At 40.6% G+C, this 21,183-nt stretch overlaps 1 protein-coding gene and 1 long non-coding RNA gene across 24 annotated transcripts; one reads left to right on the forward strand and one right to left on the reverse strand.

Annotated features, from left to right (window-relative positions):
* Positions 1-405: 405 nt before the first annotated feature.
* Positions 406-19,710, reverse strand: LOC111244000 (kelch-like ECH-associated protein 1). Of its 23 annotated transcripts, none has more exons than XM_086986719.1 (16): positions 15,568-15,775; positions 14,182-15,048; positions 11,698-11,807; positions 10,702-10,843; positions 9,375-9,499; positions 8,938-9,106; positions 8,383-8,495; positions 7,676-7,841; positions 7,026-7,231; positions 6,392-6,536; positions 6,076-6,188; positions 5,603-5,703; positions 3,773-3,877; positions 2,679-2,743; positions 2,287-2,395; positions 406-1,902 (listed from the first exon to the last, which is right to left on the reverse strand). In XM_086986719.1, exons 2-16 carry the CDS (start codon positions 14,314-14,316, stop codon positions 1,781-1,783), a joined length of 1,926 nt encoding a protein of 641 aa, XP_086842845.1. In that variant the 5' UTR covers positions 14,317-15,048; positions 15,568-15,775; the 3' UTR covers positions 406-1,780. The 23 variants fall into 23 exon arrangements, with proteins under 23 accessions (XP_086842845.1, XP_086842843.1, XP_086842909.1 ...); XM_086986717.1 differs by having other exon boundaries at positions 14,182-14,351; positions 14,800-15,775; XM_086986783.1 differs by lacking the exons at positions 14,182-15,048; positions 15,568-15,775 and adding an exon at positions 19,692-19,710 and having other exon boundaries at positions 10,702-10,838.
* Positions 16,424-17,358, forward strand: LOC147758986 (uncharacterized). Its single transcript, XR_015326256.1, has 2 exons — positions 16,424-16,564; positions 16,976-17,358. It is a non-coding gene; the product is annotated as an uncharacterized LOC147758986 (long non-coding RNA).
* Positions 19,711-21,183: the final 1,473 nt, after the last annotated feature.

Genomic DNA, 21,183 nt, shown 5'->3' on the forward strand with positions numbered 1-21,183 from the left:
ATTTCTGTCGAAATATGCATAATAAACTTGTGATTCAGATTTAGGGAAAAGAGGTAGGAAATAAGTCGATTTCGTTGTTTTCGGTATTAACGTCCTCAAGAGATGTATATTTGTAATAGCTACTGTGTTTGAAGACTGCGGTAACGCAAACAATAGAAAAACGAGATTTCATGGTATCATCGAAATGAAAACGCTTGCTTACCAATAGTACAATCGATAATAATGTATGGCAAGCCAGCAGGTCCCTTTCAAGGAACAAGGCTCAGAGCAGCTTGGGTCAATGTATTCGGTACATAACGCACGATGCATACTGCTAGTTCACTGTAAGGGTTTTTGGTACTAGAGTGTGGAACCTGTGTACTCAAACTAATACATTTTGAAGATCTGTTTATGAAAATTCGAGGGTTCTTGTCTCGTAGAATTTAACTCATTTATAACGGTTCAGGTTCCCCTTGAAGAAGAACTGCGTATACCATTATTAGCACTTTTAGAAGATAACACGTATCGATCGTATTACTTTCAAATAACAAACGCTTGAAAAGAATAGAATATACGGTTTTAATTATAAGCAGTCATTTCGATTTTTCAAGTACCCTGTACCTACCTAACATCACACTCTTCTAAATGCTACTTGGCCTAATTTATGAGTATTTTTTTCTGACGTGTTTACCTGTTGACTATCATTGGATCTGGATAGATAAAGGTACGAAGAGGAGGCTAATGAAGAACCACATACGAGTAAAACTAGAAAATGATCACTCGATTAAGTACAATTACCTTGTACAGTGCTTTGGTAGATTATTTTGAAGTAAGTAACGGCTATAATTTCTCCATAGCACAGCTTGAATCCATGCATTATAAATCGTTCGGCCTATTTGCTGAGACGCCAATCCCGAGAAAAACAGTCGGGAAGCCTTTTTGCTTTGGCCTATTGTCCAATACCTGATCAAAGAAGCCACGATATCTACTCAATCGATAAACGCCGCACCACTATGTCAAATAACGCACGATGAATTGTCACAACGGCTAACTTTGCATTTGGTTGCCTGATAAAAGAGACGCTAGCATCGGAAATTGGCATTTTCGCACGGTTGATTTCGTACTACTATTATTATTATTCGTATTATTATATACGAATTATATATTATAAGCGAATATAATAGGCATGAGCCTCTTAAAATGCTACTTAAATAATCTCTATCTATTTTAGAAAATATTCTACGAGTGGATTAAATCTCGGGGAAACAAAAGTGAAGCTATCATTGAGATAAAACACTATCTACAAGTGTTTCAAGCAATCGCTATATTTTCTATTTCGAAATAACTGACACGGCATTCCATTATTAAAAAGCCAATTGTGCGTTACTGTTACGTTTTCGATGTTATTATCTAAGTCCGGCGGGTAAATTGTTCATTTAGCCGTTCTAAATCAAGCCGAAACCATCAAAGGACTTCTGGCCGAAGTCTATGGCTCTATGCCTAGCCGAAGATAGATTACTTCGAACGGACACGATGCAACCTATAATCCTTGTGATGGGACCTTAGGGAATTTAATTATCTTCGACCTACAAGAAAACAATTTTCGGAATCCTTTAGGAGGATACTTCTTTGCGATGGTCGCCTTTAACAAATACTTGCACTTACGTATTTATATTGGGTTTAGGTAACCGGCTACAACATTATCTCAATACGCTTAAGCGAGCATGTCAAATTGCTGTGGGCAATGCACAAGGTCTTGTCAGTAGATGTCTACTGCTACTAGAGATTAACGGGGCGTTCACTACAGAACGGCAGTTCCGTGCCCACTTCGAGGTGTCGGCAATGGTGGACCTGAGCACCATTCGTCCTTCTCGGAGTTGTACACCTCCATCGATGTGAGAAACTGGTTTCCATTGAATCCACCTTGTTGTCAAGAAAAACATATCTCAGAATAGTACTATTATGAGTTTACCTCTGTAACTGACATCGCAAATGCACAACATTAATAAGATCTGGTGTTATATAAATTCGAGACGGAAGATATAGAAATGGTACTACTGCGTAGGCAAGCTAAAATACGTTGAAGTTTTGACTCGTCTACCTGCTTTCCAAGAACGTACGCGACATGCTTCGCCGTTCACTCTACCTCCACATGAGAACATCTTTTACAAAGGCCTTTTAAATCCTAGCACATTTAGTGGCAACAGCTGACGCTGGACTGGACTAATTCTGGTGGGATGGGAAGAAAGAAGCACCCCACTTGTGTTGCCATGAGAAATATATCCTCTACACAAAAATTATGCTTACCGATAGCGTATAATTTCGAAGCCATTGCAACAACGCTCATAGCACTTCTGGGCTCAATGAGTGAACCCACACTTTGCCACTCGTCTGTCTCTGTACTATATCTCTCCACCTGATTTAATTGAAGAATACACATAACATCGACAAACGTTTAATGGTCTTCTAACTTTAGATTCATTTGGATTAATTAGCGGATGCCCAGGCACGCGGTAAGGGTGTTTCTGGCCGAAGAAAACACTGATAAAGCTACAGTTACAGAATATCCATAGGTCCAGTCAATAGATAACACAAGAGAGGGTGTGAATAGAATATTTTTTGTATAGTGATAAAAAAAAAAAAACAAAAAACTACCACTATAATAAGCAGGAAAAATAAGCGAATTTTGTGTTGCTGACCTTGCTTACTTGGGTGTTTTCGCATCCCCCGATAGCAAATACGTATGGTCCTAAACTTGCAGCTCCTGGAACGCACAATTAATAAAAGCTAATATTAATTAAATATTACGAATTATCGTGTTTCCATGTTGACGCCAGGCGATAAATATGAAACTGTTACAATTGTCTCTTGATGTGTTTGTGTGGTAATGTGTGTTGAACTTATTTTTAAGTTCAAAGCGTCTTGCTCTCGAAGCCAGCCGCCTGAAGCAGCAATAGCAAATCCTCGCTATTCACAACGTTACAGGCCATCTATGATCACAAGGTGAACTTTTTATTTCGGTATGGCTTTTACGATCTCTGAAATCTCCTAGGCTTTTTTTACGTATATAGATCAACTTATCCAGAGCTATTTGGTCGATAGCAATATTAGAACACTTTTTCATCTAGCAGATTTACGCAATGATTTTGGTTATTTATAGTTATTAGAACAATGTTAGTGGAGTAACAACAAAAAACTAGAAGCGATGATATCGTTCATTGCAGAATATTAACGTTTAATAATTAAGCAGGATGTAATCCAAGGATGAAAACGCTTGGTACAAAGGCCGTCAGCGAAACAGCAGCTTGTTACTAGTACAATCACTTCAAAAATGGAAATTGGGAGACTGAAGGCCGCGCGGAAAAGGCGACTATAGCAGAAGTCCTCAAACAAAAAAAGCAAGCCGATTTGAAGCGTTTAAGGTAAGCAGAGCATTGACAATGCCCTCATTTTCGGCTTAATATGGGTTTACTGATTTATTAAACTGTAACAAAAACACTTAAAAGCAAAGTCTTGTCCATTTAGTTCTTTACAGACCGATTCCAGCATAGGTAGACACACTCTAATTTGTTAAACTATTACTAATGAATGTCCTATCGTCGATTCTGTCAAATAAACCATTGACAATCAAATGAGATATGGTAATGCAAAACAAAGTACACAACTACTGAGAAGCTTTAGAACGCTGACTTCAATGTCTAGATTTAAAGGGGACTACATCTTAGAAACAAGCAAGGAGCCATTAGTTTAATACGCATCATAGAAAAAGCTGTGTTCATCGATGTTTTCTTGCCTAGCCCGCTTCGAGGATCAGGTAGCGGTCTAAGAGACGTCCACTGGTCGATTTGGGGATCGTACACCTCCATCGCGTCTAGCTTTTCCGTTCCGCTGCATCCACCTAGAGACAGAAAGATATAAGTGGTTACAAATCTATTATTTAATGTAACGCTATACCGACTATTATAGGGCTATTTTTTTTTCATTTTTATAAATACATTCTTATAGTAATGTTATGCTTTGACAACTTGCTGAGAAATAATCGGATGGACAGAGAATGTTGCCAACAGCTGACTATAGACGTAACGGCGAGTCCTCCTACTCTTAGATTACGTGTAATGCTGGACTGTCCGTATAGCCAAAGATGATAATAACGAGAATTTTGCAAGTGAAGCGGAAGAGATGATACGCCGAGCGGTACGACAAGATGGAAGTGCCGCTATGCTAAGTACTTGAACGTTGGAAAAATCACAGCCATATTTCTTTTTTTCTGGTCCTAGCTATTTTATTTTCAATTGATGTATGGTAGTCACTTATTGGTTCAGCTGCTGTAGAAGTCTTAGGTAAGAGAGTCTCATCGAAAGACAATTTTGACACTATGCTAAGATTTAAACAACGTTCCTCTTAAGAAATTGTCGAAACTTTGAAAAGAAATTGGAGGAGCTACCTGTAGCAAACAGATGACGGAAAGACACCGTGATTTTTTGTGGTCTGGGCTCGGCCCTTATCGTATGATACGAAAAGATTTTAGTCTCCGTCTACTGAAACTCAGTACTGCAGTAACGAAGTTTCCTTTATCGTTAGCAGTATATTACGGTCGTATAAAATTTTTCAGGACACGCGAAGCTCTAGTGGCCAGAACTTATTTTAGGCCACCAAAGAGATCCCATGGGTTATTGAATCTATACGTTTCCTAAACGGTGATATCTCACAGATTTAGTGTGATTCACCTATTGACCGTTTATGATTATCATAATGGATTACCAGTCACGAATTGGTGAGTCTCTGTTGTGTTGTGACAGCAAAGAGGAATAAATGTGTCTGGAACTTATGTTTTTTTCATACTCGCTTCGAATTAGACCAAATGAATAAGTATGGTGTTTTTAGACAGCCTGGAACTAGATGGTAATAGCCATGCAACCGGTTGACTACCACCACAGCTCTCAATTCTGCGTTATTAGGGGACTTCCATGAGGCTCATTTCCGGGTTCAACACTTCCATTTCGGAATTTTTCGAGCCAGGGCCTCATCGTGCTTCCAGTCCTTTATCGAATTTAGAGAGCAAACTATCCCTGCCGCTGTCATTGCAAAACTTATCAATTATTGGAGATTTCCATGGAAGTTCACTTGCTGAAGAAATGACAATACCCGACTGACCGGTTCCAAGTTCCAAAAGTGCAAGTGTGTCGCGAATACAAACACTGTTACAAAACATTGTTGTACTTCATGAGACTATAAAGATGACATTAATGTTTATCTTATTTCTTATTGTTATAATATATATATATAAGGTCGTCGATATTCGCTCTCCCCTTAAGTAGTAAGTAGTACGATTCCCAAAATATAAGGTAACTCAGATCGACATATTGCTAGCTTACGAGCTATATATATGTATATATATATATATATATATATATAGCATGGACACAATACGAACCGATGAGAGGAAACGAAAAAATACTGATCTTGTGCTTACCATCTGTGTAGTGTAAGACACACAAGTCAAACGAACCATGGTATGTGATCGAAATCGCCGAATCGAACAAATACAATTAAATGGCCGTACCAGTTTATGCTTAAGGGTATAAAGGAGTTACGACAGATGGGGTAATATGTTCTCACTAACCGATTACGTAGATCTTGCCGTTACAGACCGTGCAGCCGTGGCCCGAACGTGCAACATTCATTGGCGCAACGTACCTCCAACTGTTCGTAAGAGGGCTATACCTAGATAAGAGGCATTTGACAAAAACAGTTACCATTTTGGCATATTCATAGCCTTTCCAGGGAAATGTTCGCGGGCCAACGAGATATGGAGGGATTACCATTTGAAACATATGCAATCTAAACTACACAAACATAAACATCCTCTAAGTGTCTGTTAAATTGAATTTAGTTGCTTGAGTGTAATCGACCCACCCTCAGGGATTTTTCATACTTTCTACTACGCTCACGATGGTCAGCGATTTCGTCACTGAAATAATTGTTGCCATGACCATACGAGTTGCAGGGCTTCTCTGACAATTCTTCCATTTTGCATCAAAAACGTTTACCTGCACGGATCCCATTAATCCTTGTGTACACTATAGTGGCGCTCACCTTTCGACTGTGTTAAGGATCGTCCTTTGCTGAGAACCGCCTGTAACATAAATGTATCCGTCAAGGGACACCGCTCCCAGACGATTTCGAGGTGTTCGCAACGATGGGCCTTCCTTTATCCCACGAGGCATGTGTAAAACAAAGGAGAAATGCATAAATCTGCGGAATACATGCATACGATGCATGTACGTTCGTAGGTGACATTTCATGGCATCAATTTATTGTTCTATTTCATCTAGCAGCGATTTGCGTTATTATTATATCATAGGTTAGATATTTTTCCGCAAACATAATATAAGCATTAGGTTCTGCGTACAACGATAAGAATAGTTCTGCTCGTTCCACTAAGACACAGTACCGTCCAACAGTTTTGTTCGATGTCGAAAATGTGTACGAAGGGAGTGTCCTCCACAGGGACGTCGCTATTTCTGTGATGTGCCCGACCACCTAACGCAAACAGGCTGTCAATATACAGATCACAAATCTAGCTTGTTAGTTAACCAAACGTACACCGAAATGATGGCTTCCGTTCTAATAGTTCCGGATACGTAGTGGTCCCTATAGTAGCTTTTTACCATTACCACGTCATGCATCTACACCAGAGAGTTGTTTCTTTATTATTAGTTAATTAATTCAGTGTGTAGAATCGACTTTTAACCTTGCCTCTTCTGCCCAGCGACAACAAAACCTTATCATGCGCGTCGCAAATGCGTATATAGCACCTCGGGAACGTGCGCTGTTTCATTATAAACCGGCTACGACCTGGAGTTACTAAAGGCAACACGATGCTAGCAATTAAAGGTTTTTTTGATAAACTCATAGAGAAACGTTCGCCGTGGGTGTAAGTCATGGCCTGACGGACACTTACTTTAAGAGTAAAATTCTTTGTTATATCTATATCTACTATATCTCATCATATAATCTAGAGTCAAGAAGATGAAGAAACCAACCGCTTTTCGAGTGCGACAACAGCTAGACCTGAACGAGCAGCAGGCAAGTTCGGCTGTGAAATCCAGGAGCCGTCAGCTGCATTAAAAACCTCAAAATTAGGCAGCGAAGAAATATGGTAACCTCCGATGACGTAAAGAACCGACGAACAAGTGGACGAACCACGAGGCGGTGGAACACGGTAAAAAAACTTTTTACGATTCAATTCCTATGAGCCCAGAAAGAAAAAAAGAACTATGAATGTAAATCATAGATGTTTGAAAGTAATGACCATATGCTATTGAACCAATTCAATTTGCTAGCAATGCTCCTGGAAGCACAAGGGCTAATTCGGCTTATTATTAGACAAGAAATCTGAACGGTGATCCCACGATTACAAGCTTGCAGAGTCAGACCCACAAAGTGCATCGTTAGCAGAATGGAAAATCAAGCTTAGTAAAAACTTTATCACAATAATAAGCCACTGGGCTGCATAACCCAATCCAGCAAAAAGCATTGTTTATGTAACCAGTTCCCGTTTAAACTAAGTTCATTGTCCGCAGAGTATATTGACAACGACAATCGCTAGATCGCGGTGTACACATATAGCAGTGTATTTATCAATACGACAAAGTTAATTTTTCTATTCCTATCTTCTGGTGTTTATTTATACCTTTACAATATTCTGGAGGTAGTCGACACATTCTGGCCTTTCTTGAATGAGGGGACAGGTCCGGATGACCTCTTCAAGATACTCTACCGAAGAAAAGCTGCTTCGTAAAACCTGCAGGATCAATCGTAGTGAGCCCTTCCGACCACTTATATCGTGGCGTATCCACCTGTTGTATATGAACACTTGTAAGATATGGGTCCTACCAACAATTGTCCTGTTCTATTAAAGGAAATAACTGATCATTGTTGTATCGCCTACGATCAAAGCTCATATTAACGTTACTAGGATATCGATCAAGACTTGACGCACGGTAAAAATTATATAATAGATAATAGCGATATTATATAACAGAAAACACATTGACTGAAACGACTTTGGGGTGCAACTTGTAAAAAATAAGTGTTCCAAATATGATCGGCGTCGTTAACTCGGTCATACTCATTGTGACATCAATATCCGATAGGGTGCACGATGAATGATAATCAATTCTATTCGCTAAAAAACCTGCAGCTTGGTACCTTTTTTTCTCATGGTAAAACAAATAACAGAGTCAATAGATTGTTATACGAAGCATTAGCTTGTTAGAGATCAGCACTAAATATGACGACCGACATATTACTATCATATCGCTCTTGAGATAAGTATGTGGCGACGTTTACCCCCCTCGCTGCTGCAAACCTTTTTAAAACTGCCCCCAGTTTACTAACCTGAGACACGCCTCAAGGAGCAAAGCATCATTACGGACGCTGAAATTGTCATTCTTGATAATGTGTAACATTTCGCAGAGCTGCATTTCAAGGAACTCATCATTTTGGCACACCTAAAAAGGAAACATTGTTCTTTAGTCAGTCGATGGCGTTCCTGGTTAGAGAATCTCGTGCACTCATTGTATTGTCAGCTCAATATTGGAAAAGTGGTGCTCAATGGGGATAGGTCCACGAGTCAAAGCTCGCGAACACAATATTAGCTATTCGACTTGTTCAGCGTCCCCTGAAATTGGAAGCAGTAGTAGAAACAGAAAAATATTGATAAGAGTTCTGGTAGAAGAGTGTTCAAACACTTAGATTTATGGCGTACTGCGCCGGCAAACGGCTTTTACAGTGATCTGAATAGTTAGAATTTTACGTTCAGGATCGCGTTAGAGTTGCACGTGTACTATTTTCCAGGAAGAATTCGTGAAGATAAAAAAAAATGATGCTCTTTCAATTCGCTTTGTTTCTTACCATTTGTAGCCCCCATCTTTCGGCTCACCTTCTACTTGCCTTTTCGAAATGTTCATAGATGTATGCTTCAGCTTTGTGTTGCAGTTTGCGAAGGCTGTGTTGTCCGGAGAATCGAAATATTCCAATACAGTTGCATGGATCCAATTGGCCCTCCAGGTAACGCGCACAAGCTTCGGTTACCTCGCGTATCTGAGTAGAACAGCGTGCACTATGAATACTATCAGTTTTAGGTAGCGTTCTGGTGTTTCGAGCAAATGCGATGTTACGATGATGTCTTTTGTTTTAACACGTTTGCTCATTAACTCTGATGATAATGACATTATCACTGAAAGACGCTGTAAGAAGAGGTTCACTCAACGCTATGCCCTCAACGCGATTGGTGGCCGTCGCTTCATAGACACTAGCTAGTACTATTACTGACTATAGTTAAATACGCCATCCAGTGATAACTCTTGTCTGCGATCCAACTTACTCACCTGTAGCATATTTCCTGCCGCAAGCAGCTCACAAACATTATCGTCGTTGAGCATTCGCACCTGCGGAAAACACCAATGAACGTCCCGCTGCATACGCATGATGATATCTTGTAAAGCAGCCTTTTCTAAAATAAATTTCGTACTAGAAAAGCGTTTCGGACTCGTAGAAAAAAAAGGCAGCATTTATCTACAATAATAGACACAACTGGCATACAATAGGCCTTTTTGATGATTTTAAGCACATTAACGGCGGACGGTAACATCGACCGTCAACTTCCATTCTTTGCTTTCTAGCAACGTACGTTGATAGTTTCGAAAATCATCTCAGCACACCGTAATGTGCTCAATTAGGTACCTCAGATCTCACGTCTTGGATTGTTAACGGGTCCAATTCGTTCTTCTGACGAGCCCTGATAAATTTATCTCATTGAAATTCTGGCCGCCGCCTAACTTGCTGCTACTGCCTGGCCCGTAGCTCTCTCCAGGCGAACTCGAAGCAGTGAGGTCTCCAGCAAATACCAGCAGGACGCAACGCTTATGCTCTATCACTATAATAGTGGAATTTACCCTGCCCCTTCAAAATATGGGTCCATATGCCGGACGATCTACCCTTAAAAAGCACTGTCAAGTTCAGTTGAAGGCCTACAAGGGCAAAAAGTGGACACGAGCAAAGCTCATAAGTTGGATCATACTATTGTGATCAGAGAAAATGGTACTCAACATAGATGTTAGAGCATCTGTTAGCTTGATGACAATATTGTACATTGGAGATTACAGATTTATCACATACGGTCCATGGAATTTCGACTCGTCAGACTATGCATTCACTTAGACAAGATGATCGGGAAAACGTTGTGTTATTTTTATGCGTATGTCTGAACCAGGCGGCTTGATCTGCATACTGCAGTCTCATTAGGAGTTAAGTGAACTTGATCAGTTCACTTAGATTAGTTCTTCAAGAGATCAGTATCTTCTGGCCGCAGGTCTTTTTAGCCGGATGGTAAGATTGCAGCTATAGAAATTGAACTAGATACATACGGGTGGACGTTGGAAGCGATTCGGTACAACCTTTTACCAGAACACGCCTAGCGTTACTCCTTGTATTTTTGTTTTAGAGGTGATAGACGCTAAAACTAGGTTTTCCGCCAAGCAAGAATAGAGCATCGTAAGAACAGTACGACGTGATTTTCGTATGGGCACAACTATTAACGTATGACTAATACATTGGTGAAGCGAGACCTCGTTCCAACTCAGCTTCTGCCATATCACTGGGGTCGTTTTAAGCCAAACTTATGTATGTTGAAACAGCAAAACATTAAAAGCTTACCTGCCCTGAGTATGCAAATTTGAGAATCTGCAGCATGATTATTTTGCTCAAGCCCTTTATCTGTATCCTTTCTTTTGAAGCATCTTCGAATCTCGAGGTAAACATTGCACGAAAATAGGGACTTGCCGCGGCCAAGACTACCCTGAACGAACAACATTGATTGGGCCAAATGAGAAACACGTAGTGATCATATTTATACAGTTACAATAGAAAAAAAAAACACGTAGCTTTTTTGGGCAAATATTCTACCCATAATAAGCATGTATCAAAAAAAATTAATCAGAATCGCTTTCAATTCTCTAGAAGCTTCATTGATAGCTTTGAATTTTCGTACGCACAGTTTTCAGTATTACGGCCATTTCATTAGTAATTTAATTCACCGAAGTCGCTGCAAGAACGTCAGTACTAGTCTTACTACTAGTCAGACCTTCCAATAAAGTCGACTCAAAGCTTCCCTGATTTTAATGCAGTGTTTAATTCCAGATCTAGCTCATCTTCTATGTTAAGCTATACAATCATAATCCCGTTTGTGTGCCTCTGCCGAGAAATTTCTATAAAACCTTTAACGTTTTTGTTCTTTTGGAACATTTCCGACTTTCTGATCATGTTAACAAATTTCCGAAATCACTTCTAAAAGATATACATGAAGAATTTACTCCGGTAGAAGGTCTCTACTACCCTCAATAGAAACGTCTTGTGCAGACTTCTCCGGGTGTTTTGCCATAGATTTCTAAGACGGCATGGCAAGCATTCGCCAACGCTGCAATCTACGCCAGTATATCTTTGAAGCTGCAAATGCGGTTCTGATCTCTAAATATGTTACACAAGTACCATGTTCCGAAGCAGTATCTGCTTTGAATTCTTGTCGACGGTCACCGTCAATCGTACAACGTAATTTATTAGGATAACTTCAATGATCAACCTTAAAACGATGAAGGCAAACTTCAAAGTGGGATAGTTGTAACTGGTGTTAATGTAACTTGATGTGAGCGATACCTGTGAGCACGGATGGGTGTGGTATCGTCTTCAAGCTGAATTTCAACATCGCACATTTTCTCTTGGACCCAGTATGTGTGCATGACACTTAAAGACCTTGTCGGAAAATCCTGAAAGCCAACAACGACATTAAGTCTATAACTATTCGCCATAAAACTTCGTACAAACGACTATACTTTTCTAAACTTAACCCGGCACATAGCAGCGCCCGCCATTTTGCTATCTCAATAGCGATGCGGTCGGAACAGTTCGGTCGAAAATATAGTACAAGAGCAAATACGATTAGTAAAAACTAGAGCTTCTTGTCTTCTGAAGAGATATAGGTATAGTTCGCTTTGTTCGCTACAAAAGCAATTCGAGTCTGTTAGATGGTATACGTTAGCCTCTATAGTGCGTATTTCTGCCGCGGGCTTCGGTCCCGATACAGCAAGAGTGCCATAGACGTTGGAGCTTCGACAATTTTTCGATTATTTCCAATGAGTAATAACTATACCGGACAAGAACAAGTGCTATAGTAATGAGAACTACATTGGTCAATAATGCTATCAATCGTTGACGGTAACGTTGATTTACTGTTACGGTGTTGTAATTTCCAGCTAAGTACTGTCGATAAGCAGTCCTATAATCGAAAAACGTCATTTTAACTTACGTGCGCAGCGACTGCTGGCACGGATTCGTATGGACCTTATGAGATATTAGTACGAAGTGAAATGGAGACCAGATTAGTTAGTACTCGATCTTTACTTTGTCTATCTCTGTTTTAGTTTGCCGAACCCTACATGGACAATTTAGAAACGATGCCCTTGATGTAATAAATCCGTTATTTTCAACATTATTGAGAGGCTTAGTGCTTTAACATGTGCAGATATTCACAAACGTTCTACCGAAGTTACAGCTTGCCACGATTTTGGCGAGCTCAACAGGTTCCCGTTTGCACACAGTAGCAGACGATAAACTAACGCACACAAATCTTCGACATCATAAACTTAATTTCGTTCTTAAAGTTGGATTAACATAGAAATGGATTCGCTTGTACGTGTAGATACCGAAAAATGTTCCTTAGTTAATCAAGTAGGTGACATTTATAGAGTTCTAGCGTTCGGGCCCGCGTAGTACGGCAGTTTGTACTCCTTCAGGATCAACTAAACCAAGCCGGCATGCGTTTAAGCGTCTTCGCTGTCCTAAACTATCCTCTTTCTATTTAACTTTAGGGAAAGTAGAGCTGATCGACTTGATGTGACTGTTTTTAAGGAACGCTCCGTCGACAAGTTAGGTCGGGTCAATCTTCAAATGCAACTCCCGCTACAATAACTACTCGTTAACCCATCTAATAGTAAAAATTATTCGATTGTTATTATTAATCATCAGCCGATAAAACGGCACGTTAATAATCCACTAAGTAAGTGACAAGAAACACTTATAAGAAAAACTATAAGTTTGTGGCTCATGCACTCACTGGACGTTTAACGAAAAAGTTGAGCTACGTTAGTAGCAAACTGCGGGATCACATTCGTCGTATGATGCAGATCGTAACGATAAAACTATGAGACCGCAGCTATCCGTGCTACACTTCCCACGCTACAGTGTGTTTATTGATTCTCTATTAAAGGAATATTTATTATATGTACTATACCTTATTACGAACTGCATGACAGGACGAAGTAGCTTACCCCACCGACTGCTTTCCTCTATCTCTATAGAACATCATGTTGCCTGCTGCATTTCTTCCGTCAGCGGCAATTTAACCTGTTGCCAAAACGCTAAATCATTTCCCCGCTAAAAAAACACGAAGTAAATAGTAGTTTTTTTTAGCCATTCGAAAATACGAAAGAGCGGTTAACGTAAGCGCACAAAAGGGTTCAATATTGCCAAAATAACTTAACTAATAGATACAATCAATAAAAAAGATACTTGGCACGGTACAAATCAAATGTACTGAACTGAAAAATGTTATTTTCATAGTTCCTTTAGGCGATTTAGCGTTTATAGGTGAGCTGCGCCGTAGGCGGCAAGGCCAAGCCACGGCATCGCACTATTAGTCTCAGGCCGAACATTTTCAACACCGAAATTATCAGTTGCGTTTGTTCACATATTCTAGCGGTTACAGATCTTTCATAGCTTATTAAGACCCGTATAAGACGACTGTTATTATATTTTAGCTCCTCTTCGGTTCGAGTCACATCGATACTGGTTAGCTAGCGAAAATTGATTCTGCCAGAATAACAGCTGGCACCACTGGAAGAAAAGAGTTTAATTATAGTAGATCAAGACCCATCTAGTATATGCATAAGGGTCCATACTTTACTCAATACAACTGACGAGTCACGATAATCCTTTCTCATGACGATATCGTTCACAACTTGAGTCAAGTTTCTATCTACGGCCTACAACACACTTGCCGATCTCAGAGAAGTTTTAATAAATACTGTTTTTGGATTATGACACACACTGCTGAAAGTATATTCATGTCCAAGACTATTTTACCTTATATGAGTAATATACAACCCCAGGCAAAGAATTTGACCCAGAGGCACCACTCGGCGACGCTCGAACCTCATCCACTTCGAGATCACACCTCGGCGTGTCCAGATCCAAGAAGTGCTCGCTTGATGTACTCATCTTTGGGCACCTATCAATTTATCTTACAGCAATTCCTTGACAAATTGTCAAGATAAATTTTTGTTAGATACTGATCGAAGTGTCACAGTATCTTTTAATCCGGAGACTTCTGTTGCTCACAAAGCGAATACTATATCGTTTGCGCAACAGGCTTGATATGTTTGGGTAGTGCTAACTATAATGACAGCATAATTGGCTTCGATGGTTTACGGAGACAGTTATCAGCACCAATAGCTTTTGCAATACGTTTTATGCCCCTTTGCTTTGGCCAGCGCGCTTCGCTTGAATCCGCGGGCAATCCATCCAGCAGATAAGTAAGTTACAAGTCAAAATGCCTCCACTATGCACCACTGTGACCACTAGTAAAGTGCGCTTAAAAAACGCAAGTATGGTACGTTGTGTTTGGCTTTAAAAAGTAATCTATTCCATTCTGGACAAAGGCGCCTACTGATCTCGCTAACTGATGTGGCTACCAGCATTTACCTGGAATTTAGGTACGGCCGTCTTTTTTAGTGAGCGATTGCTATCCCTCTCGAAACGACAAATGTATCCGTAATTACGACACCCAGTCGCTGATTTGCAAACGTCGTCTATTTCCGATCCCGAATGCGTTCGCTCATCTAGCAGCGTGCCATTAAACACAAAATGACTGAATAACCACAGAATAGACAAACAGTCACATTGCGATTCGCTTGCATCCTAGCGTACCACAGTAACCTCCTCGGGCAGACCCTGTTCAATGAATGAATACACACACGCACACACAAGTACTATTAGGCCAACGATAGCGTAGGACCGAAAACGACAGTTTTAAGGAGGTCCGTTTGGGTAGGACTCGTCTTAACACACACAGCTGTCCTCATAAGCCACTGTAGAAGCCATCTATATACACCGTTGATGTTGAAAACCATGCACACTTTAACGGGCGACTACCGAATTTTTACGCGAACCTGCCGATCGTTACGGGAAAGACGTATGCTAGCAACACTGCTGATGAGAGCAGCTCAACTGTTGATTACAGCGATTAGGAGATAAAGACGACGTTGAAGAGACTCCGTTCGAAGCTTCCTGTATGTCCTCTTTCTCAGATCTGCGTACTCTCAGATTCCAATGATTCCGTTGCTACCGAAGGCAGTATGACATCTGGGACTTCACTATCTAGCGGTCGGCCCAACCGATTTCTTTTTCCACTGTGGCGTATCTTACATATGGTAGAAAGTATGTCGTTGTTGTTGTCGTGCTCAAGCTTACCGATGGCTTAAGCGTTGCGTCGCTAGCTGACCCTTTGCCTGGCTTCCTACCTGCGCTCTAGTTGTTAGTGGAATCTGTAGCGGTAGCAACGGCGAACATATCTCTGCTTTTCAATGACAACGTAGAAGAGATGATCGAGCAACTCTCAACGAGGCACTCCTCATTTGTTACCATAAGTTCACGCGTCAGTGGCAGACGGCAGCGTCCGTGCCATTGGAACTGCTTAGGGAATGAACAACATTGTCATTCCCCCGATAAACGCCAACTGTGTGTTTTCGTTCCAGCTATCTTCCCCTTGCCCTAGCGTGGCTCGACGCCTAACGCGGCAACAATAAGTCGTAGGCTGCTACAGCTGCTGTTGCCGTAACGGCTGTGACCGGTGCGGCAAAACACGTTGGATTTTCGTGAAAAGGAGAAGCAAGTCATTATTGAACGAGCGTAGCGGTTCGTTCGGGGTCTTAGTGGAGCAGTCTTAAACGTCTTGAATTGAACATCTCGCTGTGCGACAGTCATCATCGCCGTTACCGTAGCAGTATCTGTGAAAGCACTGACAGCCGCCATCGTCACGAGCGCCACAAGGCGTACCCGCTCAACGCCATGTGTACACAATGTAGCCGAATAGATGTGAGATCTAAAATGCTTCAGGATTCTTCCCGCGTACGACCAGTCTGCCCGGCTTCAGTGTTTATACGTGGGACTACCACACTGACTGAATGAAAAGCCCAGTGGTGACCGCGCACATGTCAAATCTCATGTGCCTAAAGTTAAACGCAATATGCATCGAGCCACGTCGCCATTCCCTATCGGGATTACCTGATTCTCAAACAGAATCGAAGACTGTGTTGATTACTTCATTGAAGCCTCTCTAAGCGACACTTAGAGGCTGGTGATCGTGAGTTTGCATGACAAAGCATCATTTTGACCTTGGACCAAGTAAGGGTCCTATTACGCTAGCACTCCTTTCTCAGGCTGATACAGTCCAATCTACTGCATGCTTGTGGGTAAATCACCAGTTCTCCGTATAAAAATGTTGCTCGAAAATACTCGTCGTTACAATAAAGATTACAAGAAATATGCGTTATATATATTTTATGCAAAGGAAGTGCCTCGCATCAGTCATTCTATACGAACAAGATACCTTCACTACACTGTGCTAATCACAACATTTTATCAGTAGCAGGCGTTCAATGTATACTTGTGGCAAAGGTCTTATACTACATAAAAGAGATTTGAAAATGTAAAAACCTAGTGAATATGAGCTACTTCGTCGTGGATATACAGCGATAGAGAGAAGTTTTAGTGCTCGTATCCCGCTCGATGATCGTTTGACTGTTTGTTTGTCATTGTTGAGTTTTTAAGAAGGTATACGTCCGGTTTTAATGATCAATGCTAAATACGTTCTTTTCAGTTTACCGACGGCCTGGATTGATTCAAAACCCATAATCATGCAAGCTCTAGATACACAGCCCTTGACATTGTTGCTGTTCTCCGCATCATGACGTCTCACTCCGGATAAAAGCTTTGTTTACGGAAGGATCTTCGATTTTTTTTTTTGAAAATCAGCTTTTGCGCGGGTGTCCAGATTCGAACGCGCGATTTATTGAAAAATAGTTTGTGACATAAAACTGTTTACGGCCATCAACCATCACTGTGGCACAATGTGCAAATAGCCAAACATGATACAGCTTTTTGTACATTCTAATCGTTGTTATCTTCAAAGGAAATTTGCTTGAGCTTGAGGGCTGCGACTTAGAATAAAGCGTCGATGAAGTATTCTGTTTTCTGCGAAAATTGCAATTCAGATGCGTACTAGAGCATAAAGTATTTTTTGGCTAACTTTGGCGGAACGTCGCTTGGCCACGAAGTACGAATTGGAAAGGGCTAAGTGAGGTGTGTGAAGCCACAAGTCCTTACAGCGCTGCATTATAATGAAACATTACACTCAACATACTGAGCATAGGTAAAAAGAAAGTGGCTAAAGAACGCGAGTTTCCTACATAGTTGGTCTACCTGATTTTTCCACGGGATCTATGGGTCCAACTACATTCCCAGTACTTGTAGGACAGACTTGAAACACGATGGAGCGTGAATGCTCCTCCAACAAGTAGCTAGCCAGCACTGCAAGCGGCCATGGGCAATTGTCTTGCATGACCATACTTTCTGTCTTGCCAATTTTACAATTAAAGCAAAACCAGCATTCAATGCGTGCTAGATTTCTATCGAAAGAAAAAAGGAAAGGCGGCTTCATCTGCATGGCCAATGAAATCTCTAGTTGCTAGGATTGCATATAGGCCGTTAGTGAAGACTGAAAAAAAAAGAGAAAACAAAGAGCCTTGAGGAAACTATGATTACGATGGAATGCTGGGCATGGCGAGCGATGCAACGTACGCGCGCTGTAAAGAAATCCTTGCGGCAGCTCAAGCATCGTACGGTGTATACCATCATAGATACGCTAACGAAGGAGCAACAGTGGGTCGGGTCAAACGTTCGTTTCAACTAACGGGGGTTCCGCTAGCTGCTATGCAATTCCGATGTCACACCCAGTTGAAACGCATCAGGGAATGCTGCAGGTAAATGCTCTAAATTTTACGTCCAATACCGCCGTTGGCCGGTATCGAGTTCGTAAGGTAGGTTTTCAAGGCATATTTCGTACAACAAGGCGGAGTTCAACCGTAGCGGCCCCTGCGGTATGGTTAGTCTGGTAGCTCAATATAGCTCGTGGAAAAGGCTTATTATATAGGGTTTCCGAAAAGATAATAGGATAACTTGGTGCTTTGCTGGGGCCTTCCTATAAATGTGACCAGTTTTCTTTTTACACATAGGTACCCCAATGCCGATATATGTGCACCATTTCGTAGAGAGGCGCTAAATTTGGAAAATTCAAGGTCGCAAAGGTGGCTGCTATTGAGGTGTGATTCTTTTAAAATGCAGATATAACGAAGGAAGCTGCTTCTGCTTTTAAGCCCACTCAAATATTATCTTCCAGTTTTTTTCGAAATGGGTTATTAGAATCTTCTCATATGTACCCAACTGAACCGATTGCGAAGTAATTTAACTATTGAGTGATTTGAGATGAATCTACGAAGGTGGATAACACGGGATGAGGCCGACCTGAAAAGCATTTTTATCAGAGCCCTTGTGATCCGGAATGACCAACTGTGATGTAATAACGTGCGTAGTTTGAGAGGACATCTGTCATTCTATCAGAACTGGTCATCTGCCGACTGGTCGTCTGTTAAAGACACCTATTTAATCCAGGTTATAAAGGGCTATTACGTGTGCTGTACAAACGGAAAGAGCCTAAGATATCCGTGGGCGGTATTATTGATCAGTCCGTCGAGCAATTTTCTTTCTATTCTGCCATCTGGGATGTGTTTAAGAGAACATCACATAGGAGCGTATGGTCAAACTTCCAAAAGGATGGACAGGAATATCTGAGCTAAAATACGCGTCGTTTATAAAAAGGACGTTGGTTAAAAAAAACATTAGTGTGAAGTTTGATAGGGGTAGAACTTTGAGTGATTAGCAATATCATTGTCAGAAATTGGTACTACAAATAAACTATTTTGACTTGTACAATAAGTGACGTCTAACTCAGATTAGATCCGTCGGTGAAATGCATCGATAAGTTTCAAGTCAAACGCTTCATTAGGGTAGTATTGCAATGTATAATGGAGCTGAACTGATATTCAGTAGTACTATCCATTAAGTTGTTCGGTGACGATAACTTGAAGCGTGTGTACGTCCAGCGGAGAGCGATGGCTAAGGATCAAAAAGTAATGGGCGCGAAATTTCGAAATCGCACACTGGTAGCCAGTGATAACTCATGTAACTTAATAAGTGTCGTCATGAAAAACGGGGCACACTTGTCCTATACCCTGGTGAGTAATTTTGAATTCAGTGATCCTAAGAAACAGCGAGAACTATTGTATACGGCTGACGGATACGTCTTAGTTACCCAGAAGTGTTCTATTATGTCTGATCTTCAGAAGTAGCTATTTCCGTGTCAGTAAGGTGCTAGATAAAACGGTTGAGTCTTCGAGATTCTTTTGTCACGCACTAATGTAACTTCTCCTATATAACATGACCGAAGATGGCATTTGGGTCCACGCGCAAATACTTACTTGATTAACTTTCATAAGCCTAAAGAGCCACGGGTGGCTGGCTTGAGTCGCGCGATCGATATCCTTTATTCAACATGTGATCCAATAAAGGAAGTCATATTCACTAGCTGTTCCGTAAGAAAGTTATTCATTCATAACACATTTACCTCGTACTTACCTTCCATTTTCTTAACCACTGACTTTTCAACAAAGAGAGTCAACATACAGCGCCTAAAAAACCATTTAAAAATTAAAGAGGGCTGTTGAAGCGTTGTTACCACGTCAAAGTACACTTTTCCAGTGTTTTCCTTGTGACGAAAGAGTTGGTTTTTCGTTGCTACTTTTCATTAGGCACTTAAGTAGATTTAAAAATTTGAAAAAAATACTTATAGGAGTTAGCTTATGGTACTTGCAATCTCCTATGAGCTTTAACTAATCTCTTAAGTCTAGATAGGCCTCTAAGACTGGAACTCATTGTCACAAGGAGCTGCTGGTAGATAATCCTAATTTCCGAACTACGCTAACGTTCGATGAGTTAATTAGTACTAAGTATCTAACTAAATCTATTTAGTTCTATATGAAAAACATGATATGTATTTTTCGATGTCATGACATTTTGATAACGTACCTAGCTCACTTTTGCTTGCTTGTACGATCATTCTACGTTAGGGGCCTGTTTCAAAACCACCATAATAACTTCGGATGGACATATCATATTGATGAATCCTTACCTATAAGCATTTTATGGAAGAACATATTCCTGTAAAACGATATAATTTAAAATAAATAAATTGCAGCCAAATTTATTTATTAAAACGCATATTAATCAACAATAAAAACAATTTTATTGGAGAATATATTAATGTACGCAATTTAAGTTTAAGGTTACGTTGAGCAATATAGGGTAAATTTGCTTCCTTTCTTTCATCTGTTCTTATCTCTTGAATCGTTTATCTCTCTATTCCATCAGTATCATCATGTTTATTTCTGAACCAGTGACTCTCTGCTCGTGCATTGCTGAAGAATGCACGCTCACTCCCAAACGTTATCGTTCTCTACCTTTCATATACACAGCACCATAACAAACGTACACATATGTAGTTAATCACACATACCCCCCTCGTAGTCCTGCATTAGCAATGACAGATGCAACGTAGTAGACATTAAGTGCAAACACAGCCTTGTAGTATTTTACCCCCAATATTGGGCGGCCGGCCGGCACCCTATGGCCGATGACGCACGATCATCACACAATACAACAAGATCATTGTCATCTCTATATATATAGGTAGTTCTTATCTTTCTATATTCACCGTTGTTATCGTGAGCTTCATTACCATTTCAGTTATTTCAATCATTGCTAGTATTATAGCTTAACACCAGCATAGTCACTAAGGGGCCTTATTATTCTTGGTCACGGTCCTTCATGTTTCCTCACCGGGGATCCGGCCTTTAACGTAGGCCACTTTTGCTCTACAAACACCGAAAGGTAATAATATTTCAGTCAAAACAC

The sequence above is a fragment of the Varroa destructor genome, unplaced genomic scaffold (assembly GCF_002443255.2).
Source record: "Varroa destructor unplaced genomic scaffold, Vdes_3.0 BEIS01000001.1, whole genome shotgun sequence".
Lineage (NCBI taxonomy): Eukaryota > Metazoa > Arthropoda > Arachnida > Mesostigmata > Varroidae > Varroa > Varroa destructor.

Excerpts from the sequence above, each read along its gene's own strand:
- LOC111244000 (XM_086986719.1), bottom strand. The coding sequence starts at position 14,316 with ATGAGTACATCAAGCGAGCACTTCTTGGATCTGGACACGCCGAGGTGT. Across the intron at positions 7,842-8,382 it reads CTCCTTGAGGCGTGTCTCAG|GTGGATACGCCACGATATAA; the intron begins GTTAGTAAACTG and ends CATATACAACAG. Across the intron at positions 7,232-7,675 it reads ACCTCCAGAATATTGTAAAG|GAATTGAATCGTAAAAAGTT; the intron begins GTATAAATAAAC and ends CTGGGCTCATAG.